Raw genomic sequence first — 19,318 nt, 5'->3', positions numbered from 1 at the left:
ACTGTGGATTTTTTTAGACAGAATGTGATATTCACTTTAATGCAAGAAATGTCAATTGACCGAACTAAGTTTAAAAACTCCGTGTAACTTTGTCCATTGATTAACTTCATATTGCGTGTTTTGCAGGGTGTAACGTTAACAGACCTCCAGGAAGCGGAGAAAACAATTGGCAGAAGTCGTCCCACTCAAACAAAAGATCAGGAAAGTGAAGAAAAACAAGACAAAGAAAAACAAGAGGAAAAGAAAGAAGCAGAGATTAAAAATGATGATTATCGCTATAGGTTTTCTCGCAGTGTGGAAGAGGTAAATGGTTCATGTCAAATGGGATGTGGGCATATTCAGGCGTTCCCCTTGATTTAAAAAGCCTACAAACAAAGGCCTCAAGGACAAAAGCTGTGCAAGAAAACTCTGCAATAGCTGCAAAAAATGAGTGCCTGAGATTATAAATGCACACTAGAAACACAAGGAAAAGAAAAATGTGACCCTAGGCTTCCAACGTGTGCAATTTTTGTAATAATCATAAAGAAAGTTCCCCTTTTTGCATGTTGGCATTTCCAAATGTAGAAAGTAGCATGTTTGTGGTAATCTGAACATCTGGCACTCTTTCATCAGCTCTGGACGTTTTGCATGAAGCAACTTTAATTTATTGCTAATTTTCAGAGGTACCGGCCATCATCGACAAGTACTACTGCTGTATCTTCGTCCACGCCATCACTGTCCTCATCCACTAGTTCTTTATATTCTTCAAGTTTGTTAAACCGACCAAGCAGCCTAACTGGACTCTCCTCTTCTTACTCCAACTTATCAAGGTTCTCATCAAAAGAGCCAGAGAGAGGTAATTTCAGAGCTTTTACTCTAAACCTTGCTTAACTGCGCAAATAGTGGGGGTTTTGTTTGAACTCTTAGAGGTTGTCCAGGTTTGAGAGCAAAGTTTGTGACTACGGAATTCTGAATGTTGAGCATACTCCCAATTTTGTGATATTGCTGGTTGAGCTATTGGTCTCATGACCACATGTATGTGATATGAATACTTACGATCACTTGCCGACTATTGCCATCCGACATGTTTCAATAGAAGTGAAATGAGGAAATCTGCTATGTGACTGCATGCATCGGCAGTATCCGTGAGCTGAGACAGTGACTGCAAACTCCGCTTATAAACCAGGACAAACTCTGCTAATGTGAAATTCCATCTTAGAGCCACTATACCTAATTCTACCCCATATCCCTCTTTTTATCACTAGTACACCCATGTGGAGGGGTTTTGGTGTTTTCTTTGTTTTAGCAGTCTGGTATATATTTCGCACAGTGAAATTAAATTGTGTGTCTATATTAGTTTAATGTAGGGTCCAAGATGACAGGACATTGCTGCATTTAAAAGAACTACAGGATTGTTTCTGAAGACTGTTTTCCCTAGAATGGGAAATCTCAGCTATAAGGCTGTGTGCCCATGTTCCGTTTTTAATGTGTTTCCGCCAAAGCGGAAACTCTTAAAAAACGCTAAAACAACGCTTACACATCCCCATGCAATCCTATGGGATTCCGCAGTTGCTGTGCCAATGCTGCGGATTTTCCCGCTGTGGAATTGCATAACTGTAAAATCCAAAGCATGTTAATTATTTCTGCGGAATCGTGGCGATTCCGCCACCATAGGATTGCATTGAAACACTTGTGTTATGCATGTGGCTATGCCCACCGTGCGTAAAGTGAGTGCTTCATGTGCAGATGGTACCCAGGGTCTGGCGGAGAGGAGACTCTCCTTCAGGCCCTGGGATCCATATTTCTGTAAAAAAAAAGAATTAAAATAAAAAATATAGATATACTTACCTTCTGGTGCTCCCCGGAGTCCTGCCGGCTCTCAGCGGTGCACGCGGCGGCTTCCATTCCCAGGGATGCATTGTGCGAGTCACCTGGGATGATGTCGCGGTCACACGACCATGACGTCACAAAGGTTCTTTGCGCATAGCATCCCTGGGAACGTAACGTACCGGGAGCGCCACTGAGGAGATCGGGGGCCGTCGGAAGGTGAGAATAACCATATTTTTTATTATTTTTAACATTCTATCTTTTACTATTGATGCTGCATAGGCAGCATCAATAGTAAAAAGTTGGTCAGATTTGTCAAGCACTATGCTTGACAAGTGTGACCAACCTGTCAATCACTTTTTCCAAATAATGCTTCAAATCACTTGGAAAACGCTAGCATTCTGCAAGCTAAAAACGCTTGTGTTTTGTGGGAAAACATTTCTGCAACGTGGGCACATAGCCTTAGAGTGCACAGTTCTTTATCTTCCCTACATATAACTTGGCACTCCACTACTTAAAATTCTTTAAGTAACAGTAAAAATTACATTAAGAATAATTTACATAAAAATATTTTATAAAACGCTGACCTAGTTCGGCAGACCTACTCTTAAAGGAAATTTGTTAAACAAGTTGCAAAGTCTTTTTTTCTTCACCTTTTTTTTCCCTAATGAGTACAGCACTCTATCTTCATAGGGATCCTAGCAGCAGAACCTGAAAAAATCTAAAAGATTTTGCTTATTCAATAGATAGTGATGAGTTGTATAGACTTAAAGGAATAGTCCCATCTCCAAGACTGACCCTATTCCAGTATATAGTAGGTGTAATATTAATAAATGCCTTCAATTAGATATGTAGTATAGCTCTTCTGATAAGTGATGTTGTTTACAGAATGTGCTGGGCATTGCAGTAGCTTAGGCTACTTTCACACTTGCGTCGGTACGGGTCCGTTGCAATGCGTCGGGCCGACGGAACCTGTGAAATTACTGCAAGACGTGGGCAGCGGATGCAGTTTTACAACGCATCTGCTGCCCATTCTGCAGTCCGGGGAGGAGGGGGCGGAGTTTCCGCCTCACATGCGCGGTTGAAAATGGCGGATGCGGCGCACAAAAAAAAGTTACATGGAACTTTTTTTGTGCTGACGGTCCGCCAAAACACGACGCAACCGTCGCATGACGGATGCGACGTGTGGCAATCCGTCGCTAATGCAAGTCTATGGAGGAAAAACACATCCTGCGGGTTAACTTTGCAGGATGCGTTTTTTCTCCAGAACGACGCATTGCGACGTGCCTCACACGACGCAAGTGTGAAAGTAGCCTTAGATAGTCATGGGTACGGCCACTAACTGTCACTGAGTGGTAACCATGGATACTGCAATATTCTGCAAATGGGGTAAAAGACATCGTGAATCAGAAGAACTACCGTATATACTCGAGTATAAGCCGAGAATTTCAGCCCATTTTTTTAGGCTGAAATTGCCCCTCTCGGCTTATACTCGAGTCATTCCCAGGGGTTGGCAGGGGAGGGGCAGCGGCAGCTGTCTAATAATACTCACCTGCTCCTGGCATGGTCCCTGGTTTTCTGGGCGCCGGCAGCTTCTTCCTGTATTGAGCGGTCACGTGGTACCGCTCATTACAATAATGAGCGGTACCATGTGAACGCTCAATACAGGAAGAAGCTGCCGGCGCCCAGAGAACCAGGGACCTGCAGGGACCGCGCCAGGAGCAAGTGAGTATGGGGGCAGTGCGCGATATTCACCTTTCCACCGTCGGCGCCGCTCCGTCTTCCGTGCGTCCTCTGCAGTGACGCTTTAGTGTGCGCTTCCCTCTGCCTGAACGTCAGTGTAGAGGATGCGGAAGACGCAGCTGCGCCCAGTGGTGGAACGGGGGACAGGTGACAATAGCAAGTGCCGGGGACCTGAGCGACGAGAGGTGAGTATGTGACTATTTTTTTTTTATTTTTTTTTTGTTTAATCGCAGCAACAGCATATAAGGCAAATATCTCTATGGAGCATCTTATGGGGCCATAATCAGCATTTGTGCAGCATTATATGGAGCAATATCTCTATGGAGCATCTTTTGGGGCCATAATCAGCATTTGTGCAGCTTTATACGGGGCAAATGTGTCTATGGAGCATCTTATGGGGCCATAATCAGCATTTGTGCAGCATTGTATGGGGGCAAATGTCTGTATGGAGCATCTTATGGGGCCATAATCAGCATTTGTGCAGCATTATATGAGGCAAATATCTCTATGGAGCATCTTATGGGGCCATAATCAGCATTTGTGGAGCTTTATATGGGGCAAATGTCTGTATGGAGCATCTTATGGGGCCATAATCAGCATTTGTGCAGCATTATATGGGGCAAATATCTCTATGGAGCATCTTATGGGGCCATAATCAGCATTTGTGGAGCTTTATATGGGGCAAATGTGTCTATGAAGCATCTTATGGGGCCATAATCAGCATTTGTGCAGCATTATATGGTGCAAATATCTCTATGGAGCATCTTCTGGGGCCATAATCACCATTTGTGCAGCATTATATGGGGCAAATGTGTCTATGGAGCATCTTATGGGGCCATAATCAGCATTTGTGCAGCATTGTATGGGGCAAATGTCTGTATGGAGCATCTTATGGGGCCATAATCAGTATTTGTGCAGCATTATATGGGGCAAATATCTCTATGGAGCATCTTATGGGGCCATAATCAGCATTTGTGGAGCTTTATATGGGGCAAATGTGTCTATGAAGCATCTTATGGGGCCATAATCAGCATTTGTGCAGCATTATATGGTGCAAATATCTCTATGGAGCATCTTATGGGGCCATAATCAGCATTTGTGCAGCATTATATGGAGCAATATCTCTATGGAGCATCTTTTGGGGCCATAATCAGCATTTGTGCAGCATTATATGGCGCAAATATCTCTATGGAGCATCTTGTGGGGCCATAATCAGCATTTGTGCAGCATTGTATGGGGCAAATGTCTGTATGGAGCATCTTATGGGGGCATAAGCAGCATTGTATGGGGCAAATGTCTGTATGGAGCATCTTATGGGGTCATAATCAGCATTTGTGCAGCATTATATGGGGCAAATGTGTCTATGGAGCATCTTATGGGGCCATAATCAGCATTTGTGCAGCATTTGTGCAGCATTGTATGGGTCAAATGTGTCTATGAAGCATCTTATGGGCCATAATCAGCATTTGTGCAGCATTATATGGAGCAATATCTCTATGGAGCTTCTTATGGGGCCATAATCCGCATTTGTGCAGCATTATATGGGGCAAATGTGTCTATAAAGCATCTTGTGGGGCCATAATCAGCATTTGTGCAGCATTGTATGGGGCAAATGTCTGTATGGAGCATCTTATGGGGGCATAAGCAGCATTGTATGGGGCAAATGTCTGTATGGAGCATCTTATGGGGGCATAAGCAGCATTGTATGGGGCAAATGTGTCTATGGAGCATCTTATGGGGCCATAATCAGCATTTGTGCAGCATTATATGGGGCACATATCTCTATGGAGCATCTTATGGGGCCATAATCAGCATTTGTGCAGCATTGTATGGGGCAAATGTCTGTATGGAGCATCTTATGGGGCCATAATCAGCATTTGTGCAGCATTATATGGGGCACATATCTCTATGGAGCATCTTATGGGGCCATAATCAGCATTTGTGCAGCATTGTATGGGGCAAATGTCTGTATGGAGCATCTTATGGGGGCATAATCAGCATTTGTGGAGCATTATATGGGGCAAATGTCTCTATGGAGCTTCTTATGGGGCCATAATCCGCATTTGTGGAGCATTATACGGGGTATATTTTAATATGGAGCATCTTATGGGGCCTATCATGAACTGTATGGAGCATTATATGGGGCTCCTGATTCAATATGGATATACAAAAACACTTAACCTACTGATGTCTCAATTAATTTTACTTTTATTACTTTTATTGGTATCTATTTTTATTTTTAACATTTACCAGTAGCTGCTGCATTTTCCACACTAGTCTTATACTAGAGTCATTAAGTTTTCCCAGTTTTTCGTGGAAAAATTAGGGATCTCGGCTTATCCTCGGGTTGGCTTATACTCGTGTTTATACGGTATACTACATTTCTAATTGTTAGTGTTTGATATTATTGCACCTAATACATATTGGGATATGATCTTGGAGAAGGGATTACCCCTTTAATTATCCTCTTAATGTCTTAACAAGCAATCATCTTTTCTTTTTTTTTTCTAGATGAGAAAAAAGAGGAGGAGAAAGAATCTGAGGACAAATCTCAGTCTAAATCAATAAGAGAAAGACGACGGCCCAGGGAGAAAAGGCGATCTACAGGAGTATCTTTTTGGAGTCAAGATGTAAGTGTATATTTGTCAGATAGGAGTAGTAGTTATGAAAGGCCCTGTGAGTAGCAATCTCCAGACTCCTTCAGCGTTTATTCTGTAAATAAAAATTACTATAATTATGGAAGAAATGTTCTTTGGATAGCTCTAGCCACAACACTATTTCCGGATTTTACTAGCAGGGCAGAGACGCTTGTTAAAGGTTTGCACACCGGATGTCTACCATGAATCTACACTGTCTAGGCTTGCACATTCACCAGATCAGTATGGTGCAGAGGATAACACAAGAACAGTGCCAATGTCGCATACAGTACACCTTAAAGGGATTTTCTGCTACATTTGTAAACTTCACAGGAGAAAGCCAGCCTGAAGAAAGGGAAAACTACATACCAATGCAAAGCATACCCCAGAGTAATGATGTCCTGCCAACCAGTTGTCTGACCTTGCAGCCAGTCAGTTGTCTCTGTTCTCAGGTCATTGGTCACGACTAGAGTTGAGCGAATATGTTCGGGATCAGTCGCTGAATCTGAATTTGCCGTATTCGTGCCATATTGGTACCCTATTCTTGCAGAATTTGTTTGATGATCGGTTCCGAACATATTCGTTCATCTCTACTCCATTGACTCCAATGATGTTCGGCTGAAACAATATTCGCCACCGATCATAATCGGAAATTAATTTTGAAAAATGTTCTCACCTCTGGTCATGACGCCATACCTTCTGGTCTGGTGGAGACTGTCAAAGTGGGAAGACTATAAGAGTCCAGATTCTCAATTTAATCAAATGATTCTAGATTACTGTAATATTAAACTTCTGTAAAGTTTTTAATTCCGCATGATCTTTTGGTTTAGATTGGTATATTTTTTTCTGACGCGCCAAAGAAGATCAAGTGTTTGCTTACTCATATTCCCTTTGTCATTTCCTACAGAGTGATGAAAATGAGCATGACCAACAATCAGATACAGATGACAGCACGAATAGGAGGGACAGTAGGGTGAGTATTCTCATATATGAAGGGTTATCATTGGGGTGAAATGCGGGTCTGATGACTCTACTGGTATACATGATGATCATGGCTGTCATTTATGGTTTGTGGTGTTCTCCGCTCACGGATATTCATCAATACAAACGTGTTTATGATGTGCCAGAAGTTGGCTTTCATCCTTTTATAGGCGATGTCTAGATCTGCTTTATTTAACATGTAGTTTCCTCACTTCTGACTTCACACGTGCTAATGTGTATGCTTGTGATGAAGCTTACATAAACCTAGGCCAAACTGCTTCCAGGACAGGATGCTTGAGATGTTTGTGACTTTCTTTCTGCCATGTCTTGTGTAAATAAGATTACCAGACTTCCCAGGCTCCTCTCAGTAGTTTATTCCCGCTGGTGTGTAAAGCATAGCACTGAACTTGGCAGCAGCTCAAGAATGCTAGCAAGCAGACAGATCTAAGAGAAAGCCAACACTAACCTGTATTGCCAAGACCTTTTATGGGAACTTGACAAACCAGTTAAAGTGATTTAATACTACAAGATTTGGCAACCATTTAAATCTGTTTTGATCTTCCCTAGTCTGTTTGTGTCTTGCTGTGTGGCTTTTATGTATGCACTGTTACCTGGAAATACTGTAACCAGACATACAAACTCCCTACATCCTATTTTGTAAGACACAAATTACCTTTTATATATTTCTTGTAAGTTGTAAGAGGAATTAGTTTCCTTGAACGATAACCAAAGGCCACACCTTATGATTTACTCCCACCAGCATTTTCTTGGCTAAACCCTGGCTAATCTCCTTTACCTCTAAACCATGTCAGTGTGTAATTTTTTTTCTCTTTCCTCCCCCTCTTTCTATAGACCGAGAACACATCACGGTAAGTATTAAATTGCATTTTATACGAGAATTGCTTTTTGTTATCTTTTGCATGCGTATTTTGCTAAAATAAATCTTTACTTTTAACGTGATTCTTCCCGTTTGATGAAATCCCTCCGAAATGATTTTCAAAATAATTGACAGTAGTAACATTTGACCTTCAAAGTGGCTTAGGACAGATGCCATAGTTGAGATGTTTATAGACTGATGTGGAGGGGGGTATTCCCTTCTCCAAGATCCTATCCCAATATGTAGTAGGTGTAATAATATTAGCAATACTTCCAATTATAAATGTATTATAGTTCTTCTGATTCGCTATGTCTCTTCCCTCTTGTGCAGGCATTGCAGAACCTATAGTGACCGTTGGCTTGTTGCTGGTGGACATAGCCATGGATACCTAAGGTCCTGCAATGCCTGCACATGAGGAAAGAGACAGCGAATCAGAAGAACTATACTAAATGTATAATTTGCTAATATTATTGTTACACCTACCACGTATTGGGAAAGGGTGTTGGAGATGGGATTACTTCTTTAATTTAAAAGGGCTGTAATCAAGTGCTTGCTTGCTATAAAATCGGGCATAATCTGGTGTTTTTTTATGAAGAAATCGAGTTTGCCATATTTACACTGCATACAATCATGTCTTATTCACCTAACACATGACTCGTATGCTTTTGCCACCTGGCTCGTGTATGTCTTTGTCTTAACCATAGAGTGTTTCTCTGTGCAGAGGTGTCTTTGGAATGCATGCCTATATAGTTCCATACATCAGAGGTATACCCCTGGAAATAACCCCCACATATACTTTTATTAGTGGGTTCAAACGTGATGTGAACAAAGCCTTATATACATCACAATGTGCAAAATATCCTGTGTGAATTCTTACATTCTGTTCTCATGAGAAAGTCCCTTTTAGCCAGTGATTGCTATTACAGCTCCAGACATCCCTGGCATACAACTGGTTTTGCCAGACTAAAGCTTGTCTGGTCAGACCTTTTCCCTAGGGGCATTGGTCCCAATAGTGTCAGTTGGTGGCTATTCAGAGATTGCCAGTGCATACTGGCTCCTAGAATGGGGTGTATGGTGGGAGGATTACTGTATCGGCCAGCAATCTGCCACAGCGTGTTCTCTGCTCACTGAGCAGCATTATTTCATCTCCATTGGTTAGCACAATTGTCAGCACAGTCTTAATCTAAAGGGGTGTGTATTATATTATGTCTTGTACAATTGATACCTTTGTGTATTTGCTCTTAGGTATACCACCGGGAGTACGGGGGTTCTATCAACTGACCGATATGAATCCAATATTGGCTCGTCCAGTTACTTAGAAAGGATTAAACTTGGCCATAGCAGATTAGATAAAGATGACTCCACAGACTTTAAAAAGGTAACAAGGGCTTCTGTATGGGTCCTGTATATGTGAAACCCCGATTAAGGCGCTTTATTTAGCTGCCTCTCCTTTACTTGTGTGCCAATAAGAAAGTCATACTTGATTACTTGGCATCCCAAACTTCAGACTGCAACTAAGAAATTCATTTTTCTACCGGTTTCAGCTATATGAGCAGATTATGGTGGAAAATGAGAAACTGAAAGCCCAGCTGCACGACACCAACCTGGAGCTGACAGAGCTTAAGTTACAACTTGAAAAAGCCACACAGGTTTGCATGAAGCCTTAAACATTTCATCTTGGTGTAGAACATTTCACTGTCAGTATTTGTGGCATCTGTGAGGTCCAATAATGTGGTCAATCTGCAGAGCAATGGTGTTATGAAGGTGCCTGGCCACTGTGCGGAAAATGCGTCACCCAGAAGAAAATGCACTTTTTCTCCCTGGAGCTGCTGGCTTTAGTTCATGCAGATGTGCCTGGAGTAATTAGACGCTGCTCACAGCACGGTAAGCAGCGACTATAAGCACACCCCCGACACTGACTGATTGACAACTGGCTCTGCAGCGCATCGTTGAAGAGTGAGTTGTCAGTCGTTGCCTGTGCTTGCAGCTCCTACTACTGTGAGCAGTGACTATTATTGCACATTTGCATGAGAGTTCTGAAATCTCATGTACATACTGCATTTTTTTCTGCATGTCTGTTTTGCCAAGAAGTAGCAGGTTCATTCTTTCAGCGTGTTACACCATTTTTCACACATTTAAAATGAGTGCGTGAAAAAGAATTGTGAACAGTGTTTTTCCGGTCGCCACTCAGATTTGTTGCAGGCAAAAACGCCTAGTGGTGTTTTATTTTTTTTCCCTCTCCTTTAAAGGGAGTCTGTCAGTGGGGTCAACCTTTTTTAGCCGTCTGTGTGTATGTAGGTAATAGCTGAATAAAATGATACTTTGATATCTGCCATTCCAGAGAAATCCATGTTTTACTTATATGTAAATGAGCTGTTCAGGGCCAGACGCTGATCTGCATAAGAATCTGCCTCTAGAGATGATAAATGAAAGGGGAGTTACCAATGTGAGACATGTAACAAACAAAACAGTAGAACTGAACTTTGTCTTCTGACACACATTTGCTGCAGGTTCACAGCTCTGCAGTATTGCAACGCTGCCTGCTTGCAAGATGGAACCTGCAGATATGTCCGGTATAATCACACCATCTCTGTCGTACAATCAGGAGACCCGAGAGCAGCCATTACATATCACACTCACGATATCCTTTTTCATATAAAATAATCTCTGGAGGCAGATCCTCATGCAGATCAGTGTCCAGCCCGTAGTCCTGAACAGCTCATTTGCATATAAGAAAAACATTTCTCTAGAATAAGACATCGGATCGCAGATATAAAGGTATCACTTTTGTCGACTTTCTATGACCTACATGCCTATATAGATAGCTTATGAGCGTTCAGCCTACTGACAGACGCCCTTTTAAATGCTCATATTTTGGGCTAAAAATAATTTTTGCAGTTGGGTTGACAGATTTTTATTACGAAATGCATGCCTTTTTAAGTAAAAAGTTGTCTGCAAAGATGTCAACATCCTAAACAGTTGGAAACGAATTTGATTTCTAGTAAAATGGCCTTTTAAAATCCCAACATTTATCTTCTGCCTATACGATTCCCCATTTGACTGGTGTCACGGCCGCTGACTGGAGAGGGGAATTGCCCATTTGCAGTTTTGTGGGCTTCTGTACAAGTGAATGTAGGGAGCTGCCCCACCTCTCCAGTTACAGTGGCTATGGCACTATTCAAGCTCCTTTTGTCAAGGTGGATACGGGTCCCATCCTCATGTTATTGAGGACCCAATCCTTTTACACACAAAGAAAAGACATTGTGAATATGATCTAAAGCCAGTTCTCGTGGGTTATTGGTTAGCCTAGAGGAAGCCGTACAATGTAGGGAGCTTCCTGGAATGAGCTAGCACCCACTGTCCTCATATTGTGGCCACAAAATTTTGATTAGTAAAGTAACCCAAGTTTTCTATGTTACAGAGGCAAGAAAGATTTGCAGACAGATCGCTTCTGGAAATCGAAAAAAGGGTAAATGTGACACTTTTTTTTTTTTTTTCCCCTCCCTGTTTGCTTTGTGCTGCAGATATGATTAAAGGTCTCATATTATTACGCTGACTTTATAATCTATGCTGCGATCTGTGCCTGTGGATATTTAGGGGTTACACTTTGCAAAGTATTTTTTTCAAATTCCCTATTTCATGCAGTATATGGTCACCGTGGTAACCTCAAGTTTATGTTGCCTGATATATTTCAGCATTGTTTTGGGATTTACACTATGAAGTAGGTCAGACTTGGCAGTTTAGCCAAAATGGATAGAAATATAGGGACATTAAAGTTGCAGGATCCTCCCCTGTCTTGACTCGGGCCATCTTCATTTGTGTGGAAGGTATGAAGGTGTTAAGGCTGATCAATTCCTTAATTAATTATTTTTTTTTTTTTTCCTATTGAAAAGTTTAACAAAGTACTTTCTGTGCCCACTGCTTTGTTAGCATGTTGCAGCTTTGTTAGTGGTTTCTGGAAATATTTATGGACCACTTTGGAACGTTGGTTATTCATTTTTTTTTAAATGTTATATTTTGCTGTGCATTGCAGTGCTAATGCACAGGTATGTATAGCACAAATTCTCATACAATCGCAGTTTCAAGTCCTCAAAGCAGACTATTAAATACAGTGAAAAGTAAAGTAAAAACGTTTTAAAATATAAAAAAAAACACATGTTCCTTTCATCCCACTTTGGCCCCCATTTAAAATTAAAACAAAAAAAAACCCTGATATCTCAGCATTCGTAAAAATCCGGTCTATCAAAATATAAAATAAATTAATCAAATTGGTAAGCAGCATAATAGAAAAAAAATTAAAACCTTTTGGCTGCCACAACGTTACATTAAAATGTAAAAAGAAGTAATCAAAACTTATATATCATATTTACCCCAAAAAGATATCAGTAAAAACGTCGGCTCAGGCCACAAAAAGATGAGCCATCAAACAGCCCCATATCCCTAAAAATGAAAGCATTACAAGTCTCGGAAAATAACTAAAGCTTTAAAAAAAAAAAATTTTCGTACAAACTTCTGCACAAAATAATAATAAAAGGTAAAAACTGTACTGTTTGGTGTATGTGTACTCAAACTGATCTGGAGAATCAGATTGACATATCAAGTTTACCATATAGTGACTATAATAAATAAGTCCCAAAAACTATTGTGAAATAAGTTACCGTATTTTCCGGCTATAAGACGACTTTTTAACCCCTGAAAATCATCTTAAAAGTCGGGGGTCGTCTTATACGCCGGGTACGGCGTGTGCAGGGAGCGGTCCTGTATGGTTCCCAGGGTCTGGAGGAGAGGAGACTCTCCTTCAGGCCCTGGGATCCATATTCATGTAAAAAAAAAAAGAATAAAAAAAAAAATATGGGCTATACTTACCCTCTGATGGCCTCTGGCTCTCAGCGGTGCAAGCGGCAGCCTCCGTTCCCAAGGATGCAGTGAGTGAAGGACCTTCGATGCGGTCGCGTGATTTTTCACCTGTTTCTTAGTATACCATACTCTTCCTTTTATTAAAAAAAAATAGCATAACTTGTAGCATTTGTCTCCTACTCATCCCAATGGAGAATTACCAGTGAATAAAACATAATGCAGTTTTATAACCAGGTATAAAACTTGTTGTAGTGGTGACAAACTGTCACTGTGATGCATTAAGCGTGGGGCTTTGCTTTGGTCAATCTTACCATGTTTTCTGAAGCCGCCCTCTACTGATCTTGTTCACCGTGAGTGTCCGAGTCTGCATATTTCATTGTGTGCAGTAGCTGCACAGATGAAGAGGTAAATCTTAGGTTAAGTTTACATGTCCAGTAATCGTGTGTTAGAATGGATCCAGTAGTAATCTGTTGACACAAAAAATTGGGCAAACTCAACTTTTTTGTCCGGCTAAAAAAGCTACTTCAACTGGATCATTTTTCGTTTTTTTTTTTTTTTTTTTTTAAACATTGAAGTCTATGGAAGATAGATCCACTAAATGGCCATCTGTTTTTCTTCTATTTGAAGAGGTTCTGTATTTTTTTGGTTGTTTTTTTTTTTTGCTTACTGGATCCTTTTCAAATAAAAGAAAAATGGATGGCTATTTAATGGTGGTTTTCCATGGGCTTCAGTGTCAAACAGATGACTACCATATTTTTTTCCCTCAAAATTATGGCTATGCGTCTTATAGTCAAAATGTAGCTTACTGAGGGGGCGGTGGCGACGTGTGGCAATGCTGTGGGCCCAGGGCTGGGAGAAGAGGGGGTGTTTAGCGGTGCAACGTTGTGGGGTGATGCTCTGCGCCCCAGGCTGGAAAGAGGGGGTGTTTGGCAGTGCGAGCACTTCGCTGACATTTTGTGAAAGCCCAGAGCCCCTGCACTTCCATAGTTTCAATGCGGTGGACTCCGTGAAAACGAGTTTGCGCCTTCACCATCTCCAGTGGCTCCAGTTTTCCTGGCATCCACCGCATTTAAGCCATGAAAGTGCGGGGGCTTGGGGCTTTGGGCTTTCACAAAGTGTCAGCAGAGCCCCCCGCACCACCGAATACCCCCTTCTACCAGCCTGGGATGGGACTCACAGCATCACCTCGCAGCTTCACACCTCCTTTGACCCCACTCCACCAGCGCCCCACGCCGGTAAGCAGAATTCAAAATGTAAGACAGACCCCCATTAAATTTGTTCCCCCCATTTTCCTCCTGAAAATTTCTGCGTCTTATGGTTTAGTGCGTCTTATAGTCTGAAATATACGGTACTCAACGTACTGAACGTCCGTTCATCCTGCTCGCCGCACTTCTCCCCAACTCCACGTTTTTAAAGATATGAATGAAGTCTTTCTACAAGAACGGCGAGTGCCACCTTCTTTTCCATGAAATATTCTTATATTGGATTGTGTTGCATATGCATGCCTGCATTATCTCTACAGGTCCATAAGGGACAATTGATTCTAGAGCCTCATCCAACTAATTATCGTTACTTTACATTAGGAAAGAAGAGCTCTGGAGAGACGAATATCTGAAATGGAAGAAGAACTTAAAGTAAGTCAAGAATGAAGCTATGTTTTTTTCCTCAAGTAACACTTTATTGATTTCACTTTGGTTTTAGGGAAACCATCATGTCCTACAATTTGTAAACCTTTGTGCAGAATGAAACCATGATGGGGGATGAAGGGGGGTGGAGTGGGTGTAGATAGAAGATAGATGAAAACCAAGCAGGTGGGTATGTGTAGTTAAATGATTGGCCCTGCCATGGAGCATTGAGCGCCTGTACTTTGTGAGCACAGGATGACTGCTCAAACAGAGTCACTTTGACATACTCTGCACATGGCTGGCATTACTGGCAGGGTTTGCTGTTCCTCTTGACCGCTGTGGTCATTATTGACATGAGCGTTTAAAGGGAATCAGTCGGCAGGTTTTTGCTACCTTTTGGGAGCAGCATAATCTAGGAAAAGAGACCCGGATTCCAACTGGCTGCAGCAGTTGATAGAGTTGTGTGCATGCTTCCAGAGCAGTATATATGTGACAAGTAGTTTGAGTGATCGGTCAGATCAGTGGACACTGATCCCTCCATTATTTTACTGGACATTTCAGGCATTGTCACAGTGTAAGTACCCTTTTAATCAGCTGAAATTGGAGTTGTATTTTACAGCGGACGCCTGCTGCAGGTGACTTGGGCAAATCTCCTGAGCCTGCGTTGTATATTAAAGCACTCAAGCCTCATTCAGATATCGGTGATTTTTCATGTGCGCAGAAACATTCTGATGAAATCCAGTGTTTAGTCAGGGTTTCAGGCTTTACCATCCGTTTTATCAGCAGTGAGACTATGGAACTCTCTGCCGTATTATGTTGTAATGAGTGATTCATTGCTAAAATTTAAGAGGGGACTGGATGCCTTTCTGGAAAAGTATAATGTTTCAGGGTATATATACTAGATTCCTTGTTAGGGCGTTGATCCAGGGAACTAGTCTGATTGCCGTATGTGGAGTCGGGAAGGAATTATTTTTTCCCCAATGTGGAGCTTACTCTTTGCCACATGGGGTTTTTTTTCTGCCTTCCTCTGGATCAACATGTTAGGGCATGTTAGGTTAGGCTATGGGTTGAACTAGATGGACTTAGGCTATGTGCACACGTTGCAGATTTGGGTGCAGAATTTTCTGCACAAAATCTGCATCTCCTGGCAGAATCCACAGCTGCGTTTTTTGCGCGGTTGTGATGCAATTTTTTGCGTGGATTTTAGGCAGTTTTTACCACTGCGGATTTCTATTAATGGAGGGGTGCAGAAACGCACAAAAGTGACATGCATTTCTTTGAAATCTGCAAAGTTTCTGCGCAGATTTTTCTGCACCATGTGCACAGGGTTTTTTTTTTACATTGTACTGTAAGGCTACTTTCACACTAGCGTTAACTGCATTCCGTCACAATGCGTCGTTTTGCCGAAAAAACGCATCCTGCAAAAGTGCTTGGAGGATGCGTTTTTTCGCCATTGATTAACATTAAGCGACGCATTGTGACGGATTGCCACATGTCGCACCCGTCGTGCGACGGATGCGTCGTGCAGTGGCGGACCGTCGGGAGCAAAAAATGCTACATGTAACGTTTTTTGCTCACGACGGTCCGCTTTTTGCGGCCGGAACTCCGCCCCCACCTCCCCGCGCTTCCCCGCATCTCAATGGGGCAGCGGATGCGCTGGAAAAATGCATCCGCTGCCCCCGTTGTGCGGCGGAGACAACGCTAGCGTCGGGAACGTCAGCCCGACGCACAGCGACGGGCCGAGCCCGACGCTAGTGTGAAAGAAGCCTAAATCACAGTGCAGATCTGCAGTAGAAAAAAAACGCTGCAGATCTGCTCTAAATCTGCATCATGTGCACACAGCCTAAAAGTCTTCCTTCAACCTTAATAACTGTTACTATCAGTGATTTTCACATTTTGAAAAAATGAAGCGCAAAGCTTTTTCTATCCTTTGCAGTGTTAAACATTGATAACACACTGTTTGTGATGTAAATGTTTAATTGACATCACAAACTGTTGTCAATTATTATTATTTATTATTAATTGACAGAATAAGGATGGAAAACTATTGCCATCCTTATTCTGCCCATGATTTCCTTGGACCTGTAGTTTTATATGGGTGATTTTTGATTCAGGAGTCAGGTAAAAAAAAAAGTTTTTTTTTTTTTTGTTTTTTTTTTTGCAGACACTCATTATTAGTTCTGTCTGTACAAAACACAGAACACGTACATGAAAAAATGTCTGCATGAGAGCCGTCATTCCACTAATGCTGTAGTTGGACAGGTCCAAACACACCAGGAGAGAGTTGTCCAAGGTGTAAGACCCTCCTAAAACCTCCAGGGTAACGCCATGACTTTTTGATTGGTTAGAATCTCATACGTAAAATGGTGCTTACTAGTTACATCGTATTGAATTTGAATGTCGGATTTACTCAACTTCTTGAAGTTTTTTTCCCTTTCATCTTTGTATATTTTCCAGTAATCATTCTCACCTCTGTCGTGTCTGATCCTTGCAGAACCTCCATCAAGTAAAACAGATACAGTCTTTGAGGCAGTTAAATGAGCGGCTGGTGGCTGAGAATAGAGCTCTGACCAGAGTTGTTGGCAAGCTCTGAGTCCTGTAGACAGCTCCAGTTTGTGGACTTGTAGGTTCTTCTCCTTTGGCTAGCCAGGCAGGTGCCCTGTGTGGAGCCTTTGCCTTGCTATGGATTGTGCATAAGTGTGCCTGGGGATTTGCTTGTAAATTCCAGTGTGGCTTTGTGCATGCAGTGCTTATTGTTTGAACAAACCCTTCCCCGAAAACTTTTGCCCCCTCACCTTATAGAATATCTGCTTCCTAGCGAGTCCTTTGTTGCAGATTTCTGGAAATATGATAGTGCATGCAGTGCATATTTTTTCATTAATATGTTGGACAGGCCTTGCAATGCATCTGAGGCAGCAGCATAGTCGCAGGCCACAACACTGGTGTGAAGAGAGCCTAAGGCTACTTTCACACTGATCCGTTGGTATGGGCCCTTCGCAATGCGTCGGGCCGACGTACCGACGGACGCTGTGAAATAACTGCACGACGTGGGCAGCGGATGCAGTTTTACAACGCATCCGCTGCCCATTCTCCAGTCCGGGGAGGAGGGGGCGGAGTTTCGGCTGCGCACGCGTGGTCGAAAATGGCGGACGCGACGCACAAAAAAAGTTACATGGAATGGTTTTTTTTTTGTGCCGACAGTCTGCCAAAACATGACGCATCCATCGCACGACTGATGCGATGTGTGGCAATGCGTCGCTAATGCAAGTCTATGGAGAAAAAAACGCATCCTGCGGGCAACTTTGCAGGATGCGTTTTTTCTCCAAAACGACACATTGCGACGTACGCCATAATCGCAAGTGTGAAAGTAGCCCAAAACCGTACAGGAGTCATTGAAGGGTTTATTACTTTTCACCATAACGTTTTTTTTTTTCCAAAAAGAGTGCTACCCGTGTCACTAACTAGGTTGTGTGCTATTGCAGTTCAGCTTTGTTTATTTTCTTGAGGCTGAGCTGTATTATTTCTGAAAAATAGCAGCCACGTTTTATCATTCTTCAGCAACCATTTTTAAATGAAAGTGATGTAGTTATTGTTAAGTCTTTCAGGTATGGCAAGCAATCTTCCAATCTGCCATCACTCCGCCACAGACCTCAACAGCTTATAAAAGTGTCACTTATAAGAAAGAAAAAAGCTGACTTTTGGGCTATAATTTGCTTCCTTGTAAGATTAACTTGTTCTTGTTTCATGAATGCCCCCTTTTCTCTGTTGTGTGGCTTGTGGATCAAACTGAAAAGTATGTAAGTGTTCCCTGTCTGCATTGGGCTTTATGGTGCTTTGGTTGTGAGCACGTTGAGAGAACAAGAAAACTCCAATTTCTCCATGCACCTGCAGCATTTATTAAAGTTAGCATATATTTTGGAAATATAGGGTGATCTTCTAATATAAACACAAATTGAAAAGCTAGTGTAGCCCTACTTATATACAATGGAATCCCGTATCCATGATGGCAGGTGTTTGAGGAGCCACTAAAGCCTGAAAGAGCAGGATGTCTTATTATTACTTGGAATTATTGTCAAATCTGGTGTCCATGTTCAAACATTCGCTCCATTCATTTTCATTGGGAAATAGTGCTGTCCTCGGCTGTTTGTGGTAGTCCCATGGACAATGGATGGAGCAGCGGTCATGTGTTTGTACCTCCAGTCCATTCAATACCTGCATAACCTTCTGAATAATCCCCCGTGGACTAGGACATTTTTTTCTTTATTTTTTTCTTTCCTCCCCTTCCAAAATCTGTGTTTTTTTTTGTTTATTCAGCAAAACCATATGGGTTGTAGTTTTGAAAAACACAATTTATATTAACATACAATGTACTGAAAAAGCTAGGAAAAAATTCCAAGTGTTAAATAGTAAAAAAAAGTCCTTTAGGTCAGTATGACTACAGCGATGCCCATCTTATATGCACATATGTATGTATGTGATATATACAGTGGCTGGCAAAAGTATTCACCCTCTTGGCATTTTTTGTGTTTTCCTACCTCACATGTTCATGCCTACAACTCTGAATATTTTGTTTTCTTTTTACTGTGAAGAAAACCACAAATAAAACAAAATAACTGAAATCTTTAATATTCCTCCCACCCACAGCAAAGTCATTACTGTGCAGATCCTCCTTTTGCAGGCAATTAAAACCAGTGCTGTGGAGGTGGTATAAAATGGGCCAACTCCTAAAATATAGAATACATTGGGTACAGTAGTTTAATGCAGGATGTGCTGTAAATGTTTCCATAAGAATT

General features: G+C 41.8%; 1 protein-coding gene across 2 annotated transcripts in view; it reads left to right on the top strand.

Annotated features, from left to right (window-relative positions):
* PPP1R12A (protein phosphatase 1 regulatory subunit 12A) overlaps positions 1 to 19,318 on the top strand; it is a 116,165-nt gene that overhangs the window by 86,396 nt on the left and 10,451 nt on the right. For both annotated transcript variants that reach the window (XM_077265366.1, XM_077265367.1), the window contains 9 exons: positions 127 to 303; positions 661 to 835; positions 6,061 to 6,179; positions 7,093 to 7,158; positions 8,019 to 8,035; positions 9,289 to 9,421; positions 9,588 to 9,692; positions 11,465 to 11,512; positions 14,484 to 14,534. In XM_077265366.1, the coding sequence (XP_077121481.1) occupies positions 127 to 303; positions 661 to 835; positions 6,061 to 6,179; positions 7,093 to 7,158; positions 8,019 to 8,035; positions 9,289 to 9,421; positions 9,588 to 9,692; positions 11,465 to 11,512; positions 14,484 to 14,534 (891 nt within the window). The remainder of the gene's footprint in view (positions 1 to 126; positions 304 to 660; positions 836 to 6,060; positions 6,180 to 7,092; positions 7,159 to 8,018; positions 8,036 to 9,288; positions 9,422 to 9,587; positions 9,693 to 11,464; positions 11,513 to 14,483; positions 14,535 to 19,318) is intronic.

Source organism: Ranitomeya variabilis, chromosome 5, assembly GCF_051348905.1.
Source record: "Ranitomeya variabilis isolate aRanVar5 chromosome 5, aRanVar5.hap1, whole genome shotgun sequence".
NCBI classification, from domain to species: Eukaryota; Metazoa; Chordata; class Amphibia; order Anura; family Dendrobatidae; genus Ranitomeya; species Ranitomeya variabilis.
This window is presented reverse-complemented; position numbering and strand designations above follow the sequence as displayed.